Source organism: Vidua macroura, chromosome 6 (assembly GCF_024509145.1).
Source record: "Vidua macroura isolate BioBank_ID:100142 chromosome 6, ASM2450914v1, whole genome shotgun sequence".
Lineage (NCBI taxonomy): Eukaryota > Metazoa > Chordata > Aves > Passeriformes > Viduidae > Vidua > Vidua macroura.
The window spans coordinates 40,906,485-40,927,845 of NC_071576.1; the positions used below are offsets into that span (position 1 = coordinate 40,906,485).

The 21,361-nt window shown below is 37.9% G+C and overlaps 1 protein-coding gene across 3 annotated transcripts in view; it reads right to left on the reverse strand.

The window, feature by feature from the left end:
• EXT2 (exostosin glycosyltransferase 2) overlaps window positions 1-21,361 on the reverse strand; it is a 72,905-nt gene that overhangs the window by 46,672 nt on the left and 4,872 nt on the right. For all 3 annotated transcript variants that reach the window (XM_053980790.1, XM_053980789.1, XM_053980788.1), the window contains 4 exons: window positions 18,656-18,772; window positions 15,076-15,271; window positions 11,552-11,691; window positions 10,554-10,647 (listed from right to left, as the gene is read on the reverse strand). In XM_053980790.1, coding sequence (XP_053836765.1) covers window positions 10,554-10,647; window positions 11,552-11,691; window positions 15,076-15,271; window positions 18,656-18,772 — 547 coding nt within the window. The remainder of the gene's footprint in view (window positions 1-10,553; window positions 10,648-11,551; window positions 11,692-15,075; window positions 15,272-18,655; window positions 18,773-21,361) is intronic.

A 21,361-nucleotide genomic window follows, 5' to 3' on the forward strand; every position in this document is an offset into this window, starting at 1 on the left:
TTGCTTATATGAGAATGGTTCTTAGAAGCTTATCTATTGCTTCCACACTTTCACATAACTTTGGGAGTTTAAGGGTTTTTTTGATTTTTTTTTTTAGGAGTGGTGGGTTTTGGAGGTATTCTTGCTTTGGTGTTTCTAAGGTTTTCATCTTCTCATGAAGAACTTTCTTCTGCTTAAATACATGACACAAAATAAGGTATTTTCAATAAGAGTTTTCATTCTCTCTCATTAAATGGCAACTTTTTATATAATTTTGAAATTCTGCATTATCATTACCTTTAAAATACATATTTATACTATTCCTTGTCCTAGTAATAACAACTTAATTCTAAAAGTAGCAAGAACACAAGACTTGAATAGATAAAAATATCACTTAGCACTGGTGTTCTCCCCTCCCTCCATATATTGCTGCACCTCAAACTTGCTTCTTTGATTAATAAATATGTCAACTTAGCAACTCTGTTGCAGAAGGCAACATTGCACCAGCCAGGAAACCTGACTTACTGTCCTGGCACCCTATAAATCCATGGTCAAAATACTTTTCAGTTATGGAGCCAACAAACAAATATCAACACTATGAGTAGCAAGGAACCCACCCCATTCTCAGCTGTGGCTGGGAATACTGTTACAAAGTATGGAGACAGAGCCAGCAAAGAAAGCAACAGGATGAGAGGGAAAAAAAACAACAAAACCCCAAAAAAACCCCACAACCAAACAAAACCCAAAAATTTCATGCAGTGTTTACAGCTTTAAAAACATGTGATATAAAAAAGTTACTACCATTTTCTGAATTCCCTTTGCTCCCAAAGAGCTTTCGGTTTGTCTTCCTATTTACAAGCAAACGGCATGTGTTGACACCATAGAAGTAACACAGCTGAAAAAGAGAAATAGTTACTACTCTAGCTTCCAGCTAAGCTGTCTAGCTTCCAGATAAGCCATTATATCTACATAGTCATCAATAAGGATGTAAAGACACAAAAATAGCCCACTCTCTTCCCTCTAGTTTCCAGGAGTTTGCATGGCTCTGTAATTACTCCAATTTCACCAGGCCATTACTGTAAAGGAAATGGCAGGCACACCTAACCTGGGGAGTAGTCAAAAATACTTCAACCTGTATCATCCTTATTATGATGTTTGTTCTCAACACACTCAACATAAAACCAGACCTACAGTGAGCTAGAATTGTGCTATCACTGATTCAACAGCAGTCAGGAAAATAACAGAAAACAAATATATGTATGTAATTGCAGGGAACATTCAACTACCGCATGCCCAGAAGTTGGGGGGGTGGGAAGATGTTTTATCCACATTTCTTGACAAGTGATGGACAGCTCCTGAAACTGAAAGCAATAGGTTTCTAGTCCTAGGGGTATTGCCTTCAAATATGTCTATGTTCTCAGGGTGGATCAGTTTTCCCTGCTGCAGGCATCCTGCTGAGAGGTGAGGTCCCAAGCAAAACACAGGAATCGGACTTCAAGTCTTTGAGGTGGCAGGAGCCAAGGGAGGTTCAAAGACAAGGCTGGCTGGTGGGCAGCACCTCTGAGTACTGCTGAGGTTAGAGGTTAGTAAAGCAGGAGCCACTGGCCAATAAAACAGTGTTTGGAGAGCCCACCCTATAGATAAATTGGGGATCTGTTTACACCTTTCCCAGCTTTCTGAGTTACACACACTGATGCTTCCCACTGTGATCTTGTCCTGTGTCCACCAGCATCTCCCTTCCTCGGCAGCTGTCCTGCTCTCTGCTGGTTGGCTTTATAACATAGCTAAAGGATGCTTGGAAACTTTTAATCAGCATCCAGCATCAAAAATAAATAAATAAAAGCACAACTGCTTTTATTTGTGTCAACTGCTGCAATAAGATATGGCTTGTTTGAGATTTCCCATGACTGCTGTACTAATGCTGGGAGAATAGAAGCTTAAATTCCCTTGATTAGAGAAGCTAAACACAAAGCAAGCCCAGTGCCAATCACACACATGAAAGGACAGCTTTTTGAAGGACAAAAAAATAAATCTAGGTAAGGTTACCACCATATTATAGCTGTCAAAAATCAGCACATACCTCAATTTCAGAGCTTAAGTTCTATACCAGGAAGAACTTGCCCTTTTGATGAAGGCATGTTTTGCTTAGTTTCCTGTAAGCTATACAGCTCTGTTTCATATAAGCACAAACATTATACACATACCCCATACACACAGCTCTCAACACTGGACAACTTTAACCGCAGACATTACTGCCAGCATTGCTTGAATACAAATACATCTTACTGACTTCTCTGAGGATAAAAGCTGAAGTACTGGCAGTCATGAGGTTTTTTCCACATCTACTGGAAAAATGCCATTTAGGACATGGTGCTGCTTTTTTCCTCCACATCGTAAAAATAACTGATCTTAGCTTGAGCTATATAAAAATACCTCATCCTTCATGGCCCAAACTGCACATGGCTGTATGGCTGTCTGATGAAACGGGGAAGGTGAATATTAACTGCAGGTTGTGATAATACTATGTGGTAGTTACACCACAATGAAACAGGATTGAAAATAAATTTACATTAAAAAAATCATTGAAAGGTATCAACAAGAGTTATTTATTTCTTCTTGGTAAACATCTGGAATAGCATGCTATTCTTTACTGTATGAAGTCAAACTTCTACCCATGATTCCCTACTCCAACATTACCATCCTGGAATATGCACACCATCTACTATCCTTCTGCCCGTAGCATCTCTACAGAATTAAGTCACCAGGATTCAAAGACAACTAATGCCAGGTGCCATTTTAATTTCTAAAGAGCATTCAAAATTGTAGCTAATTAAAAAAAAAAAAAAAAAAAAAAAGAAAAAAAAAGAAGAAGGCGGCAAACGCCAGATACAAATTACAGCATTTGAAAGCCCAGGGACACTACTGTATATTCCTAAACCAGCCCACTATTCAGTTTGCAAAAAGACACATAATTTTCCTACCTCCAGGCATCTAAGAAACTATTCCATATATCTGCATAATTTAGAGACAAAGATTAAAGGAAAAGCTGGCTGAAGATTATCTGTCGCAAATTGTTTCTATAGAAAATGTAAGACCTTTCTAATTTAAAAGCCAGATGTTCCTACTGTATTGTAAGATACATTTGATACAGTCACTAAAACAGAATCTAGATTTCTAAATTCCATTATTAATATGATTTGACCTTGTACAAGTTATTTACATATCTATCTACTCATCAGTAAAATGGATACAAGACTAAGGTGTATTTACTACTCTATTTTATATACTCACATGCAAATTACTACAGCAATGCCATGTATTTATGCTATACAGATAAATGCTAAAGTTGTAATACTTTCAGTAATTAAAGGGGGTAAACAAAGCAAGTAGCTTTGATAAGGAATGTGATGTGGTACAGACTATACAGAGTCAGAGGGAAAGCACAAAGTAACAAAGAAAGAGTGCAACAATAGGAGATATGCTTAATCATCTATTTGTCTGCAGCTAACTGCTTCATGTTCATGACAGAATATTTTCAAATATCCTTTCTAAAAGTACATGCCTTTCCAATTTCTGGATCATCTGGTTTATCTGTTGCCTACTCAAGTTGTGTATAGCAATCTGCAAAGGGTATCCAAAAATCCATTGTGCAACATGATACAGACTCTTAAAACACATTCTTAAAATCTAATCTGAAAACCAAAATAAAATTGTCTTAGAATAGCATAATTTTCCTCTTACAGTTAAGTTTAACCTTTTGCTGCTTAGAAGCTGCCAACGTAGATACAAAAGCAGCCCAAATGTATCCTATAAAAATTGTACACAGAGGTGCTGATTGGTCTCAAATTTCAGAGCTCTCAGAGATGCCACGAAGGCAGTTTTCTTCATTCTGAAAAACAACAAGGCAGGACAGGCAAGAAGAAAAAAAAAAAAAAAATCTAGGATAAGGATACTCTCTGCAACAACTGAAGGGAGAGGAGAGCAATGAAAGTCTCATATATAAATGCCAAGGATTCTACAACTCCCATGGTGATCCTGGCAGTAAGCCAGGAAAAAGTTTTTTTCTTTCCTTTGCTGTTTGCAGCAACAAATCTTTCCTCTGGGGGAGGGGTGAGAGGGCTGGAACTAACTTCACTGCATCTGATAAGATGGCAAATTGTCCAGGCCTGACATTTATGGGGGACCCAGAGCTTCACTGAAGCACTCTGGGAGGATTAAAGCAGGGTTAGGCTCTGCAGTCGCACTCCTTAAAACGCTACAAATGGCAGACAGATGAAAGTTTTCTTAAATTTGATAATGATGATTCTACAGAACCCAGAGACAGAAGCTGTCCCCTGTCAGGGAAAGAACTGCAGCTGTACATTTAATATTCTCATTTAAAGGACCTTGTAAAAGCCTAAGTATGCTCAAAGAGCATCCAGTGTCCAGATATTGAAATGAATTTCTGTTTAATTGGTTAACAAGAACTAAATCCCATCTCTTTCATGTAAGCTGCACCACCCACAGGAAAACTCCACCACCCATTTGCTTTAACTCTATCCAAGACCATTTCACTGCAAGAATGGGATGTTTCACACGCTGGCAGTGATTGCCTGGAGCCAGCAGAAAGGCTCATATAGCTGTCAGCAAGCTGATAAGAGTTAAAATTACTCTACAGAGCCCTCTTTAAAGAGGAGCCAAAGAAGCACATTAAATGAAAGGGAGGAGGGTCAGAAAAGCCAGCCACTCATGTTGTTTTAACGTGGCACTAAAACAAGTCATTGATTTATGCTTGTGTCTTCAGCTCTGTTTGACCTGGAGTCTGAACTTCAGTTCAGGGCTGAGGCACATGGGATATGCCTGAGAAAAAAACACAACAGATTGTCCAGGTATTCCAACTGTGGGAACAAACACTGCAAACTACATGTTTTCTATCCACAATTTTTTACCCTGAATTTACATCCTGTTTTAGCCTTTAATTGTCCACTACTAAAGGCTAAAAAACACAAGAGGTTGTGATTATCTAAAACTTTAATTAATGAAAAGCAAAAATGGTACACGGCCACTATTTGAGAGGGTACCTTGTGGGGGCTTCAGGAAAGTTAATTAAACATTCGTCTGAAGAAGAAAACTATACATCACTTTCAGTAGTCTCCCACTGAAGTGTTTAGCAGCCAGTGAAGTCAAGATGCATTTTAAAAACCACTGATTCTCTGACAACGTTATTACACAAGGCAATACAATACTAAAAGTCTTTTGTAAACATGAGTCCTGAAGCTGCCAGGTCTGACCAAATGGCCTTCTGTTCCCATATTCTCCCTCTGACCGTGCTCCACAGCAGGTACCTTAGGAACCCCCCTCCCACAGACACAGCAGGCATAAGCCACCACTTCCTCAAAGTACTCTCCAGCTTCCAGAAGTCTGCAATGCAGGAACTTTTAAGCCAGAGAGTATATATTTGCATTCATCTCTGACAGACTTTCCTTCTCTGGATTGCTTCATTCTGCCTTTTATGTCAATAAAACCCCTTCACTCACACAAAATTATGAAGCAGTGATTCTCACAGGCTACCTCTTAGTTCTGTGAGATCATCTCCTTTTTTTTTTTTTAGACCAGATTCCAAATAATAAAAGTACTAAGACATCAAATAAAATTGTATCCAACAATGTACAGTCACATCCATTAACTTTTTTTATTACCTTCTTATTTTTTAGTTCTGTATTATATTCCTGCTTCATCATCACCAATCATTCATTTTCAAGATGAAGAGTGTTACACTATTTCATCAGTCTTCTCTTGAAACTTTTGATCACCTTGATTCTATTACATCATTTTCAATATGGAAGTACCATAACTACACACTGTATTCATGGTGCAGACATACAACAGATTTACATTGTGGCACAGTATTTTCCATCTTGTTCTCTATCTCTTTCCTAAAAATTCTTTGTATTTTTTAACATAACTGACTATGGAATTTATACTTTCACAGAACTAGTTATTACAGTTCTTAAGAATTCTTTTCCAAGTGATTGCAGCTAGTTGAGAGGCCAAAACTGCCTATGAGAAGGCTGTTTTAAATTGCATATATACCCCTTTGTATACTGAATTTATTATTTCATCATTTGGCCATTTTGCACCTGAATTTCTGTGGTCTAAGGTGTGCCAGTTCCAAATAAGACCTTTCCCAAAGCAGATAATTCATAATGGATAAATGCAAGTGGTTTTCTATAATCGTTAGCTCAAGCTGCAAAGTTTCTCTTAAAAGGCCATATTATTCTGGGGTACTTAACTCCTACACAAGTGCCCAGCTTCAGGAAATTTCTTATCTCCAATCTCTCCACTTCTCTGTAAGTTTGGTTGAAACTGGACACTAACAGAAATCAGAAGAGAAATCAGTATGCACATTGTATGTGATCATACACGTTTCCCTAGAAAATCAGGATGAAAATATTTCCCACACTTAAGAACACCAGCTCATCATCCTTGTGCCATCAGAGCACACAAAGTCATCCAGTCTTCCAGAACAAATATGAATTCAGAAGTTTTATTTCTGGGAGATAGGGAGTGTTACAAAGTCAAAAAGGAACAGGCACAAAGCCACCTTTTGAAAATAAACTCCTTACCTAAAATCTTTTCAGGGAGAAAGAATACCTAATCAAGCAGAAGAATAAGTCTTCTATTCCCACTACATAGTACTTCTTTATTCTGATTCTATGCCTTAATGAGTCTATCCATGCTAAAATAGTTCTAAGTATGTTGGTGTTAAGTGAAGAAAAGTACTTACAGGATGCTTATATATTCATATACACAGATTCACCTCACAAAAAGAGGGTGAAAAAAAGCACAGTGCCTGAGATATAAGCTGAGGATAACTTTCACACTAGTTAAAGACAATTATATATCAACTACAGTATTGAAACATGTTTCCAGAGACTAACAGGCTTCCAGAGCAAAAAATTAAAAAAAAAAAATTAAAAAAAAAAAAACACCTGTTGCAAAGGAAACTATACAAGGTAAGAGACAAGGTAATACCAGCAAAGTTTTGTTTTGCTATTTTTCCTTATTTATTTCACTCTGCAGGAGCAAGTCAAAATTTCAAATTTTACTCTCTATCATACAGGTCTATTACATCTACTTCCTCCCCTCCACTTCTAGAACTTTGGTATTACCTGGATGCTGGTTAGAGATACAGATAAAATGAAAGCATAGGACGCAGCATCAGGTCTGTGCAGCTAAGCTGCTTATCAACTTGCCTCTGGGCACTTCTGCCAGTGTTTCAGACTCCATATGGAACTATTTGTGAGAGGGGGATGGATCAAGGAAGCTTCAAAGAAAATGAGAATGACAACATTACTGTAGAAAACAGACAAGACAGCAACCCCAGAGATACATAAGTTTCATCCAGATTGCTATTAATTTTAGCAGCTCAATCAGCAGAGGCTGGTTTTGATGGTCAAAATGTTGCAGTTTATAAGAGCTGTTTATATATCATTTTATATATCTTATTTGCAGTTTATATATAATAATATAATTATTATATTTATTATGTATTATCATATGCGAGCATCTGGTTTTCAGGGACATAGGCTGTACCTGCAGTACTGAAAATATGTATCAATTTTTTACAACTGTGTAGACTAGGCTACAAGCACAGAAACTATTGCCTTTTGTGAGGGCGCACAGGAAATTGGACTGGGAATTGTTGAGAGCAAATTGTTCTGCAAGTTTGAATAATAAAAGCATAAGTTAATATAGCTGATCTCCAGAGATCTCAGAGCTCACATCTCTACACAGAGATGTGTAGGTTTCACATATCTACATCATCAGGTATGATGTAGGACAGTAGAATTAATTTTGATTTCCCACACTCAAGCTCTGCTCAAACCAATGAATCTGTTTCCCAGTTTATACTATGTACTGTCTGATAAAAAACTGAGGAAAATAAAATTGTGTTGTAGGAAATCACAGCTTAGGTCATACCAGCCACAGATCCTAGCAGATGATGTCTCCAAAACTGAAACTCCTGTTACTTTATCCTCTTCATTACAGTGTTATATGATGTCCATGATAGGTGTACGAACTGGAAGAAAACACTTGCAAATATGAGCTCTTATATAATTTAAATGTAATGACTTCTCTCTACAAGACTTCCCCTCTTACCCAGCTGATGTATAGCTACATCTGGAGATGTATAGATCTCCAGAAACAAAGAAAAAGAATATGCAGAGAAAATTTTACTCATTAGAAGAAAACAACCTATTTCAATTTGAAAAAAATTATATACAGGTATATGTAAGAGTATGTTTATATGTTTATGCCTACATTTTAAACTTGATGTACAATCTCCAGAGAATCTCCTGTGATAAAATACTGCAAAAAAGTACAGAGTAATCAACAAAGAAAACTGGCAAGCTAACATTTGTAGTAATATTTGTTTTAATTTTGTTTTCCAAATAAGGATAAGAATTATATCATAGGACAACCACTGAAACCAATGCAGTTGGACAGCAAGGCTCCAATCCCACAAAGGTTATCAGACCCAAAAAGTCTGACAGGTATGATAAATGCATGCTTCAGCCAGGAAAAACACAGAGCAAGGACTTGCTCTATTTGCCTGGAAAAAGATGATCTCAACCATACATGTCAGGTTACTGGTAGTCCACACAGTATCAGTCATTAAGTACTTTTCACCATTCAAGATGGCTAGAACACGGAACACCTATCAGCAAGGGAATTGCAGAGACACACAGGGATTTTGCCTTGTAAATAAGGCTGACAGGATATGAAATGTATGGATACCATGTTTAAGTATCCTCAATACACAAACAGAAACAAATTCACAAAAATTAAAGACAGACCTTGTGATTTCATCCTGTTACTTATACTATCAAAACACACAATAAAAGCAACAAGATGTGAGAAGAAGCTTCAGAAAAACACATCACACCTTCAGTCAATAGAATCACATTTTCTACTGATGTTCTGTGATGTTTTGAACCCAGTGACAATGACTATTGCAAACCATGTATAATCCAACAAAATTCACTCTGAACAGAGACTGTGTCTGTATTGTGAGCACTAAAATATCATCTATTTTAGGTTAAGTTTATAGAATTACAGGTAATATAGATAATGTATATATCATCCAAATTAAGGGGGTTATTGTTGGTTTGTTTAGTTGTGAATGTTTAGGGGGTTTGCTCCTTTGTCTTTATTTTGTTGGCTTTTTTTCTTTACAGATGAGTTGCCTGATTTCATACTTTAGTGTTTAAAGTGTCCATAATGTCGTGTGCATTGTCCATAGCTGGAGAACACTGTCCTGAAATGATTATTTTATATTATCAGCGAAATAGTCAACAAGAAAGTTATTGCACACTTTGAAGACTATTAGTATTAGTTTTAAAGCTTTATTAGGCAAAACTCCCTAGTGTTAACATCTCTAAACCAAAAATTACATCTCTAGGAGTTGTAACACCAAGGTTACTTTCTCATCTCCTGGTTTAGGTGGCACGTTGGTGCTGCCAGCAGGCCCCATCAAAATGGCTCATTTGTGTGAAAGCACTAAAGAGAAAGGAGACCCCTGATGGCTGCTGTGGTATTTGCAGACTCAGAACAGAATGAAGAGAAGCTGGCAACAGAATTCAGGTGTGAAACATATTTACATCTAAATTTGAGAGTCTACTTTCTCCCCATATATCAGTATTAATGTACACGTGCAGCTTTCAGCACTGCCTAAGTAGAAATAACTAGAGTGTTGTAGGCTACATTCTAAAAAAATGTCTTGGGTCACTTCTTACAAGGACCATGCAAAGGACCACTCTGTCACTAAGGTTGTGTAAGGGAATTTCAGAAATATGACTTCACAATTCTGGCAGAAATTTGACTACAGAAATCCCATGCATCTTGAAAAGTCACTTGAAATCAGATAGTTAACTTTTTCCTTAAGTACCTAGCTCTTACTTCCTCTAGGATTTTCCTGATGAGGAACTCGGGCACTAATAAGAGTACCATCTTACCTTATAGCAATATACACTCAGATACAATAAGATGCCAAGGATGAAATATCCTAGATACAAATGTACATTACATGTTAATATCCTTTTTGCTGGCCTGACAGTTCATGGTCTCAGCTCTTGCAGTCATCAAATAAGAAAAATCTCTCTCTCAGAGGAATTGTCAATGTAGATAAAATATTTAAAATATTTTGGACTTAATGCTCCCCTCACATTTTAAGCAACTAAAATTTTTCTACAAACCAAAGCTTCCTTTGAAATAAACACAGACTCTTGAACTTCTTAACTACAATTTAAATACCATGTAGAAAAACAAATATACACCATGATTTCATCAGAAATATGTTAATATATGTCACTAGGCAGTACACTCAGGGAGAGTTTCCATCCCACTGAAAAGTGATAGCAAATGCAGATGTTTAGCATAAAGAAAGAACAGGGTCAAATAGTAAAAATATTAACATAAGAGTTTGGTGGATATTTCTGCATTCCAACAGCTTTCAGAGCAAGGCAGGTGTATAAACCTACACTCCAACTGGAAAGCAAGGAAAATAATTTTACCATGGTACAGTGATTTACCTGTCTTTGCATCTCTTCAATCTGTCGCTGGGGGATACTTTGCAGAATACTGTACATTTCAAGCATCTTCTCTTCAGGGATGACAACAGAGGCCCTATAAGCAAAGAAAAGAAATCATATAGCAAGGTGAGAATAAAGAAATCCTACATTGAAAGAAGTTTTCCAAAAGAAGTTTTCATTAAAAGACTGCTTTTCCAACCCAGAATCTTGTCCTATTTTAACAAGACATACTCAAAAGACATAAGCAACAAGAAGCAGTCTTCTTTCAGTGTAACAAAATACTCCACAGCAGTTCCTTCCCAACACCAGCCAGTCTGCCCACAGATAATGCTACCAAAGTCTGTAGACTGATCTGTCCAAACAATCAAATAACTATGGAAGGGGCAGAGATTCAGAAATCCTGAATTCTCATCTCTGGATTGCCACTGACTTGCTGTCAGCAGAGATTTTTGGAATAAACAAACAGTAATAGCATATACAGTGTTACACATAAAACAAATAATTTTTGTGCATATTATCCCTACCCCAAGATCATGTAACTGGGCAGAATGCATAGAAAAATAATAATCTAAACTCCTAACAGTGTACTCAGTCACAAAGTAATGATATCTTTCCATCTCAGATAAACTTGAAAATCATGGTGCAATACAGAGAGTTAGCATTTCTGTGATGCAATATTTAGTATATATTTTCCTTAAAAGAGCCTGAATAGAAACTAGTCCCCGTTGAATTCAAGCACAAGATTATGCAGCAAATCTGGTTAACAAGAAAAAATTACTACAGGATAATCAAATGCTCTGTCATATCAGTCTCATTTATTTTCCTCTCTTATTTTTGATACATAATAGATCAAGGGCAAAGACAGTGTGCATCTTATTCTGTATTTCATTTCCTGTAACCCACAGTACACTTGACTTATCACACAGATTTGGTGCAAATCACTGAGGCAGTGAACTATCTCAGGCAGTGGTTCAACGTACAACAGTGAGGGTACAGACCTCTTCCAGTCCAGAACCTCAGAGAAAGGTAAAATGTAGGAATCAGCAATGATGACTGGGACACAGCCAGCTTGAAGAACATCACTCAGCACAGCCTGTCCCAGGCGGGCTCCACGTAGAACAACACAGAACGTAGACTCCTGTCAAAAAATGGTATCCAACACACAGATGAGGAAAAAAAAGGAAATATTATATTTGCATATATTTGCGTGTATGTATATATGCATTATGTTTTCCTGCCCTTTCCTTCATTAAAAAAAAAATTTAAAAAAAATCACCAAAAAACAAAGTCAAAAGGAAAACCAAGTTGCTCTGTGCAATCAATATATTCTGAATTATTAGCTAATTCAAAATAATTTTACAACTTTATCTTCCAGAGACTAGGAAAAATATCAGAAGTGGAGGAATGAGAAATGGGCTGGTAGGACAATTCTGTGCTTTATTTTAATGGCCAAACTTTAGAATTCAGTTGAGAAAACTCAAGGAGAAAAATAGATTTAAAACATTTCAAAGGTTTGGCACAACAAGATGAGCAACAATTAAGATAAACTTATTTGAGTATAAACTGTATAGAGCTAACTTAATTTTCTTCTGTTATAAGGTAGTGCAGCTCTATGGATAGCAAGGAAGTAACAGATTTAGTATCTCAAGTCATCTGACAGGTTTGGCAGCATTTTCACAGGCAAATTAAGAAATCAGGGACTAGATAAAGCCCTCATAGGCTTTACAGTTACATAAATTACAATTACAGAACTCCAAGTATAAAGTAGTTAGCAGTGGTTCACAAGTAAAACAGTGATGGACCAAGTAATCTTTCCTATGTGCAACAGCATCCAATGTGTCCCTTAGTTAACTGAGTAGCAGAATTAAGACCATTCTTATTAGACCTCACAATACCTATGATTTTGTAGGATTAGCAGGTATAATGGATACCAGGATTAGACTTTTGACATCATATGCATAAATCAACTAAGAAATACTGATACAGATAGAATTCAACACTTAGAGAAAAATAGCAAACTGCACAAATATAAAGCATGAAGTAACTGGCTAAGATTTGTACTTAGCAGAAGAGAACATTTCCTACAAAAGAACAGGCAAAGAAAGGGTATTCATGTGACTGAAATGTGGTACTGTTGAAAAAACGAATCTCTCCACCCACAGGTAATATCACAGTCCAAAAAGACATACAATATAAGAAATCTGAAGGATTCATTCACTCTTCACAGTAACAAAAGACCTCAGACAGAGCAGGGTTCAGTCTTGGGCAATGCACATCCAGTGGTAAGTAAAGGATGATTACTTACTTTGAAAGTATAATCTACAAGGAAAGATTGAATCTATCAATGCTACTTATTCTGAAGGAATGAGGGAAGGAGGAAGGGAGCTTCAAAGATAAAAAAAGTTGTTGTGGAAAAGAATATAATCCATTTACTCATGTCCACAACACACAAGACAAAATGCCATGAGTTTAACCTGCATCAGAGAAGACTTCTTGACTATGTTGCACTCACCCTGTATTTAGGGACTTTGGTTCTCACTGCCACTGAGTGCGGAATCTTGCTACAGATTCAAGATCTCAAAATAAATGCTAGTAGAGTTCAGCTACACAACAGGGAAAATCCCAAGTCAGTATTATCCCTAAGTTTAAGAAAGAAAAATTATAAAGTTGATACAGGGATTCCCACAGACAAGAAAACATTCTTCCAGCTTGTATTCCATGGCCTGAAGAAAAGGAGCCGGAATGCTCAGCAGGACAGCAAAACATCAAGATGGAACTAGGAAATACAAGGGGTTTTGCTGGCTCTTCACTTGTTTCCTGATGCAATCATAAAACCTGTGTTCATACCCACAGAGTACTAAGAGCCTTGAAAATCTCATCCAAGAGAAGACTGCAAACAGGAAGTATTAACAACCCAGAAGTCCAAGAGTCTGTCTTACTAGACATCTGTAAAGGCAGTGCTGGAAAGGATGAACTGTGATCCAAGTTCCCCTTCCCCCACTCTTAGACAGGAAGAGAAGGAAAAGAAGGGTGTGGGGAATGGAAGGAGCTGAGAGAATGAACACACATTTTAACCATTGACTCACTAGATCACACAGGAGCAGGTGGAAGAGACTAGTAAGGTCTGGGAGAGACAAAAAAAGGATAAAAAAAAAAAGCCCAGATGTGGACACAAATGCTCATCTGCCCAGATAACCATTTTTCCTGTCTAGACAAAGGTTACTATAAATACATCTCCTCACATCACCACTGTTATCAGCCAGACATTCCAAAGGGAAATACAGGGGAAAGTATTTTAACAATCTCGGCATGTGCCAGCTCTCTTCTGAGTTATAAAATCATATATAGCAAGATATAGATACAGATTCCCCAACTTGCTATCCTTTAGCAATTCAGTCTGTATTTAAAGAAATAAAGCAAACTTTTTCTTTTTTTTAACTCAAAGTTTAGGACTCACAGTGACCCTTTCCTCCCTCTCCTCCTCCTCCACATGGAATTTTAAACATATTTCCTATGAAACATAACAGGAGGGGTGGAAACTGCCTTTCCTCAGCTTGTTTGTTATTTTACCATCATTTGCTGAAGTTCAAAGACAGATTATATGCTGGTGGCTGCAGACAGAGCACAGTGAACTACGGCATTAACTCACTTCACCACACTGCATGCCACACTGCACTTCTGTTAGTGAACTCCCAAGAGACACAAGGGTCTGAGAACACTATCTAGTTTTATCTTCACTGACACATCAAAAGGCCTCTGGAAGTTGGGCCAAGGCCATGAAACACATTTCACCTACATGTTTTCATAGCTGCATGCTGACAAGCCTTCTAGCTCACTCTGTCATATCTACACAGATAGTTTTGTACAATTTAACTACTAAGCTGCATACAAAAAAATGTAATCTAATTCTACTTAAATGTAACACTCTTGCTGTTAAAAGTTCATTTTAATCTTCTATCCAATTGACAAAGCCATCTTCAGCTCCAAGCTTCATCTAGCAAGGACTGGACAGAGAAATTAATTATCTGAGAAATTAATTCCAAATTCATGCCTGCTGAAAGACCTTTTGCCAGCTATTTTGGAAGGTATAGATTCCAATGTTCCTCTCCAGTTTTAAAGTGAGCAACTTTTTATCTAAAAACTAAAGTTTTTCCTCCCGTTCCTCCATTTTAGCATCCCATTGCTGCTGGATTTGGCAGTATCTTTTGTGTAATTTTTTTTAAGTTTACATGGCACTGTCTTGTGTTACTAAATCACCATGACCAGTCTCATATAAGCATAGTCTGCATATAAGTTTGAGGTTTTTGGTCCTCTTAAAAATAGTTTTTAGTTTAACATAGTTTTTGATCCTCTTAAAAACAAGGATAAAGTTAGGATATAATACTCAAATTATGCAGTTTTAAAACATATCCAGCACATTAATTAAATACAAGGAAATACCCTACCACTGCTAAACAGGAACAGAATCACAACTAAGATAGACACCGCTGGGAAGAGGAGTCTGCAGGAGAGACAGCCTTACCTGAAGCACCTGAGGATAATCAAAGACTTGATTCTTGTAGCAGCGTTTGCGAGCAGCAGGGACACCATCTGACAGGTTTGTACATTTGTCCAGGATCAGCACTGACTCCCCATTCTCAGCCTGGAGAGCCTCCAACTCCAAGCGGTATTCCGGGTGCAGAGCCATTTGAGATGACAGAATGAAATACCTGCGAGGGCTGAAAAAACACAGCCAGGTCACCTGACAGCACTGCAAGTTTACTTCCAAGATGCTCAAGAACACATTTCCTTCCATTCTGGAAAAGCAGAGCAAGATTAACTAAATGTGGACATGCTGCCAAGACCATATTTTCAGACAACACTGGAAAGGGCAATGATGAAATATAATTAAGTCTGGGATAGTAAGTGGCTCAACATTATTTACAATTCTGAATAAATTTGTACTTGGTAAGAAATTTGTACTTGCTTATTACATTAGAATAGGCACTTGCATTATAACTCCTATTATAAACTTAGAGAAACATTATTTAGCTGCATTTTAAATCAGCCTGCTACTGATGCCAGGATTGCTTGTACTTTTGTTTGGTGTTTGTGTACTAAAACAAAGTAGATAGGACACTGAGTGCTTCTAGTTTCTCCTCCCATATATGTTCTCATTAGTTTTAATTGAGAAAAGATGCTGAACTGACATCTCAGTATTTAGCTTATTTAGTCTTGATATGGTGACAGCAGCAATAGAATAAGCTCATCTTTTTAACTGTGATTCAGTTCTGTCCCTTGGGCAATATAGAGGCAACATTTCCAAGGAAAAGTTGAAGGTCCATATGGTGTATGTTATCCCATACACTCTCAACTCCTACCATGCTCCAAATCCATGAATATTTAAAATGTGCTGAACATTTAAAATACTGACATATTTAAAAACACTAATTAACACTGGAGATAAACCATACAGGAATACAAGCTCAAATGAGGTGCTTGCTGCTTAAAAAAGTTATACTAATACTGGAAAATAGCGTGTCATGTAATTGTTATACTCATCTACTTGGGTTTCCTTTTAAAACAAGTCAGCTAAAGTCAGACTGCTCCAACCACTCCCCAGTGAAAGGAACACACATAGTGAGTGAGTGCCCTCATGCTGCCAAAAGAACATAGGAAGCAAGGCCTGTACTTAGGATTCCAGTTCTACTCCATATGATGCTATCTTTAATTTACAGCTCTGAAAACACACAAACACACACACTTTCTATAAAGTCAGACCTCTCCTACTGCTCTTCTCACCTCTTCTACTCATTTTCATGCTGGTCACTTTAGTTGCTCCAATTAACAGATGCATAGTATTTTTTTTTTTAACATTCTTTCTCACAATGTCTCCAGCTGCTACCAACTTGCTACCAGCAGAAGTGGATTTTAAGCAATCCAATTAAAAAGGCAAGTAATTCAAACCCCCTCAGTTCAGCTCTGTAAGAGGCCTTAAAAAAGAAAATAATGATACAGATGAGTGATAATAAATGCATATAACCAGCTTTAAAAAAAGGTAGGTTTGTTTGTTTATATGTTTAAAAGCAAATTTTGCCTTGAATCTGTCATGACTCTATGACACTCAAAACTAGCTTATCAAAGATTGCTACAAAAGAAAGTACATGCCATCTCCCAAGAAATAACACACTAACATAGTGTGATGAAAAGGTCTATCCCAAGCAAGCCTGGATTCTGAGCAGTGTGTCCTCGTGCCACCCCTCCTACAAAAAGCAGTCGAGGCTGGGAATCCGTCTTGCTAGGAACGCTGACTGGCCACTGGATGGCACTCCGGACACCAGGCTGCCCAACACAATTAAAAAAAAAAAAAAAGCGGTTTTGAGAAACATCATCTCCAACACCTTTACTGAACACAAGACCTACTTCTCTTATTCGACCCAAAATCAGACAGAGTTTATCTGACTACATGGACATGAACAGTATGATTGCTTCTCTCTCTACAGCTGGTTCTGTGGAGCCTATCATCACATTCATGCTCTCCAGACAGAAACACAAAGCATGCTTTCACTCTGTGTCACAATGTAGTAACACCTGAGACCTACGAACAATCAGCTGGGATGCAACCAGATGCCACTCGCTGGCCAGGTCCAAGGGCATCACAAGCAGGGACATAAAGGGTGTGAGCAAAGTGAACCACTGCTGCACAAGTTTGTCCTCATTGACTGTGCTACTGTACTTGGAGTGGCCAAAAGCAACAGCAAGAGCACTGCCCTTACCAGAAAAGACAACTGAACCCTAAGACTGGTAACTTTTGTGTCCAACAGAGGCTGCACCATTTCAATCAGTTTTCAATTTCATATTCTCTACAGAACACTGTAAGAAGAAAAGGACCTAAAGTTTCTACATTTGTAAACTTGATCTTCACAATGAGCAGACAGATCATTGTTCCCCATTGCTTCTGTCTGCCCATCTTTTAAACCATAACAATGGTAAGACCTTGTTACAGTGAAACTTTTTCAGCTGTGTAATTAGAAGATTTATGAAATATAAAAAGAACAGCCTTCTATAACCAGTTAAAACATGTCTTCCAGACTTCCACCTCCTCTTGTTCTGAAGACATGAACAAATTAGAGAAGCCACCATTGCCAGGGTAGTTAATTTCAATGGCTAATTACATGCTCTGAGAAAATCAGTGCTTTATTTCCCAACTGTCTTGCTTTACTTCCAGTTACAAGGTTCAAGGAGGGAAGGGCTGTGTTGTTTGTGTTTATGTCTTACTCCATTACTTTAAAAAAAGAAAAAAATAGAATCAGTACTCTAAGCTCTGGATGTATGTATTCCCATAACCACACATACAAGTTTTCATCCTTTTTTTTCATGAGCTTAATGACAGGTCAGGTGCAAATGGTGGGTGTTACATCAGGCTGGCAACCTGTCACAGGTTGATTCCTCAGGGCTCCAGCTTAGGGCCTGAGCTCTTCCACATCTTCATAAACAACTCGGACACAGGACTGGAAGGGATACTAAGTAAGTTTTTCAACGACAAAAAAAAATGGGAGGAGCTGTTGGCTCCCTTGAAGGCAGAGAAGCCCTGCAGAGAGACCTCAACAAATCAAAGGGCTGGGCAATCACAAACAGTACGCAGTTTAACAAAGATGAGTGCCAGGCTGTACCTGGGACAGGCCAAACCTGGATGTATGGACAGCCTGGGAAACGAGAGGCTGGAGAGCAGCCCTGTGGAAAGAGACCTGGGGGTCCTGGTCAGTGGCAAGCTGAATATGAGTCAGCAGTGTCCTGGCAGCCAGGAGGGCCAGCCATGTCCTGGGGTGCATCAGGCAGCTGCTCAGAGGAGGGAATTGTCCCACTCTGAGTCCTCTGCACAGTTTTGGGCACCACAATATAAGTATAAAGCTATTAGAGGGAGCAGTTGGCAATTGAACCAAGACCATTAGCACTGGAACCATCAGCATTGAAAGCATCATCTATTTTAATAGCAAGAGCTGTTAAAAACAACTCTTACAAAATTGCCCAAGCTCACCAGAAAGTTAGTAACCATATTTATTTTTCATAATCATCAATAGTATATTGAATATACTTTGCACAATTCATGGGAACTACTTTACCCTGGTCCTCTTTCTGGCAGATCTACTTCTCCTGACAATGGGCTGTAAACAGGAATACTGACATCATAGCCTTGCCGGTAAGTCCAAGTGGAGAAGCCTCCACCAGCCAAGAGAGCTCTGGAAAATACAAGAAAATAAGTTTAAACTGAGAATGTCTAACATCCAAACTCCAGCAATTCACTACTTGCCATTACCAGAACAAGAAGGTGCATGCTCTGAGGTAAGCTTTTCCCTCAGCATTTGTCGGTGGCATGTTTTCATGCTGGTTTCAGGTTGACTTTAGGTTTTGTGATCTTGTTTTACTGCTAAATTGGATCTAGTCAGCAACAGAGTTCTTACAATTGTATATGATCACTGAGGAATGGACCATTTTTGCATTAATATAGGGAAATCTAATATATTGCTGTCATTGTTGCAATTTGCAAGCTTACATATCCTAAGACAACTTTAATCTGAAAAAATACAGTCCGAATTATTTATGCTAGTTAAGATATTCCTTGATGCCTGTACTAAAATTTGGTACAGCACAACTTCTAAAGTGTTTGAGACAAGTCATATTTCAGATACAAATCACAGTACAGTAACAGTATTTTAGCATCTTACAGTGACTTTGGACTTCTCAGGATGGAAAATAAAATGAAGTTACTTGCAACTGTATTTTCAAAGTTATCATACTAGTGAAATTGATTTCATTTTTATATTACACAAAAATTCTATAAACAGAAAACATGAAAACAAGAAATCTGTATGTCATGACACTAAGTTCCAACAGTAGAGGTGGCTTGCAACACTATATGCTAGAGAGCATGGGAATAATCAAGGACTGATAAATTAAAATGCAATTCAACCTTCCAACAGGATGACCTACATCGTGCCTTTTCCTAAATGGGACAACCTTTTGCCACACAGAAGTGTTTTAAGAAACAGAAGAGAACAATAGGTATAGAAGAAAGCAGTATATCATACAGAATTCCAAAAAAAAAAAGATGTTCGCTACTATCTCCTATCACAAATCAAGCCTCTTTGAAAGATGCTAGTAGAGGACAACAGTTTTTCTGTTGCCATTTAATGTCCAGTGACCAGGTGGCATCAGGAACACATCATCCTAGTTCCAAAAGAAGCTCAGATGCAGCTTCTTTTGTGAGACTTCTCAAAGAGCTGATCAAACTTTCAGTCCTTTGTCACTCAGCAGGAGGGTGTGCTATAATTTCAGCTGCTTCTGGGATACTGGTACCATATTTCTCAATTCCAGTTTGTCTCCTTCTCTGTGGAAAGGAGCAGGACACAAATACATTACTAGACAAGGCACTGAAGAAAGGATCTTGAGGAGCTGTACCCATTGTTGCAGCTATGATTACAGTGAAAAGCCTTACTGTCACAGTTCAGGTCAGAGCAGGCACAGGTCTCAGTAATCAGAACACACACAGGAACAAAAAGTTAACGTGAGACTGGAAGAGGCACCAACAATGCGTTAGCTAATATTCTTGGTTTCAGATATCACTGAATGAAATCCTTGATAAGGTATTTGGAGAAGCAGTTTTCCACAAATGTTAGACAATAGATTACCATTATACCAATTATCACCCAAGATTTTTCCCATCAGAACAAGACACTCAGGATGAACACCAGTATGTTGTGCCTGTTCTAATTCCCATCAGATGCACCACAGGATACTTCACTGCCTGCTCTGACCGGCAGCACAATTGTTCAGTGTTCAAACACCATGATCACACTTTGCCATAAATGTGACTCTTCATTCAGAACACAAACTATGACAGGAACAAAAATCAACTAGGGAAACAGATGATAAATTAAGTACATGCTGCGTTTAGAATTTATGTTCCAAATAATTTCTAATTCCTTTCCAATGTCCCCATCCCCCTGCTTTTGGTGACATGTACAACACTGCTGTGACTAGGTTTCACAGTTGAAGCTGCATGTTCTATGTCTTATCCATATTAATTCAGTTAAAAGAAGAGAGAAAAAAGATTGCCTTGAGTGTTACTGTTCTTGCACTTTATCTCTCCCTTCTCTTTTTTTACACCCCCTCCACCCAGACTGGGAAACCAGAACCAGATTGTTTTAATAGGATCCAGTGAAAACACAACCACACCTCATCAGCCTTGAGAAAGCAGGTGTGTGTCATGCAGACTTTTACCTAAATAAACCCACAGGGAACCAACAACAGTTAAGTAACTCCACTTGGATTTTCATTGTATAGTGCATTAAGAGAGTAGGAATATTAACTCCTAATGTACTCAAGACAAATAATCTTTCAATTGCACTGATCAGCAAGGAATGACTGTCCCTGAGGAACTTTTCACCACTTTTCAAATATTGATCCTTTTTTCTGTCCTTGAAGCGCTCCAGCTGGCCTGTAATCTAAATGTTTCTGTCCAACTGCCATCTGCAGTAGCTTTCTGCCAAACTTCACAAGTCACTGAACCCAATTCATGGACTGAAACAGAAATAAATAAAAAGTATCTTAGTTCATAAATCCAATTCTACAGCACCAGAATAGCTTTGCAAAAGAAATCCTTTTAACCTCATCATTGTACCGAATCCAACAGCACTAATTAACAGATAATATAGAGCTTATCTTTTAAGTTTAATGGCAGGAGATTACATATGTTATGGCAGCTAATACTAGCAACATAACCTCCACGCCCACAAGGCAAACTTTCACCTTTGAAATTATGGAATAAA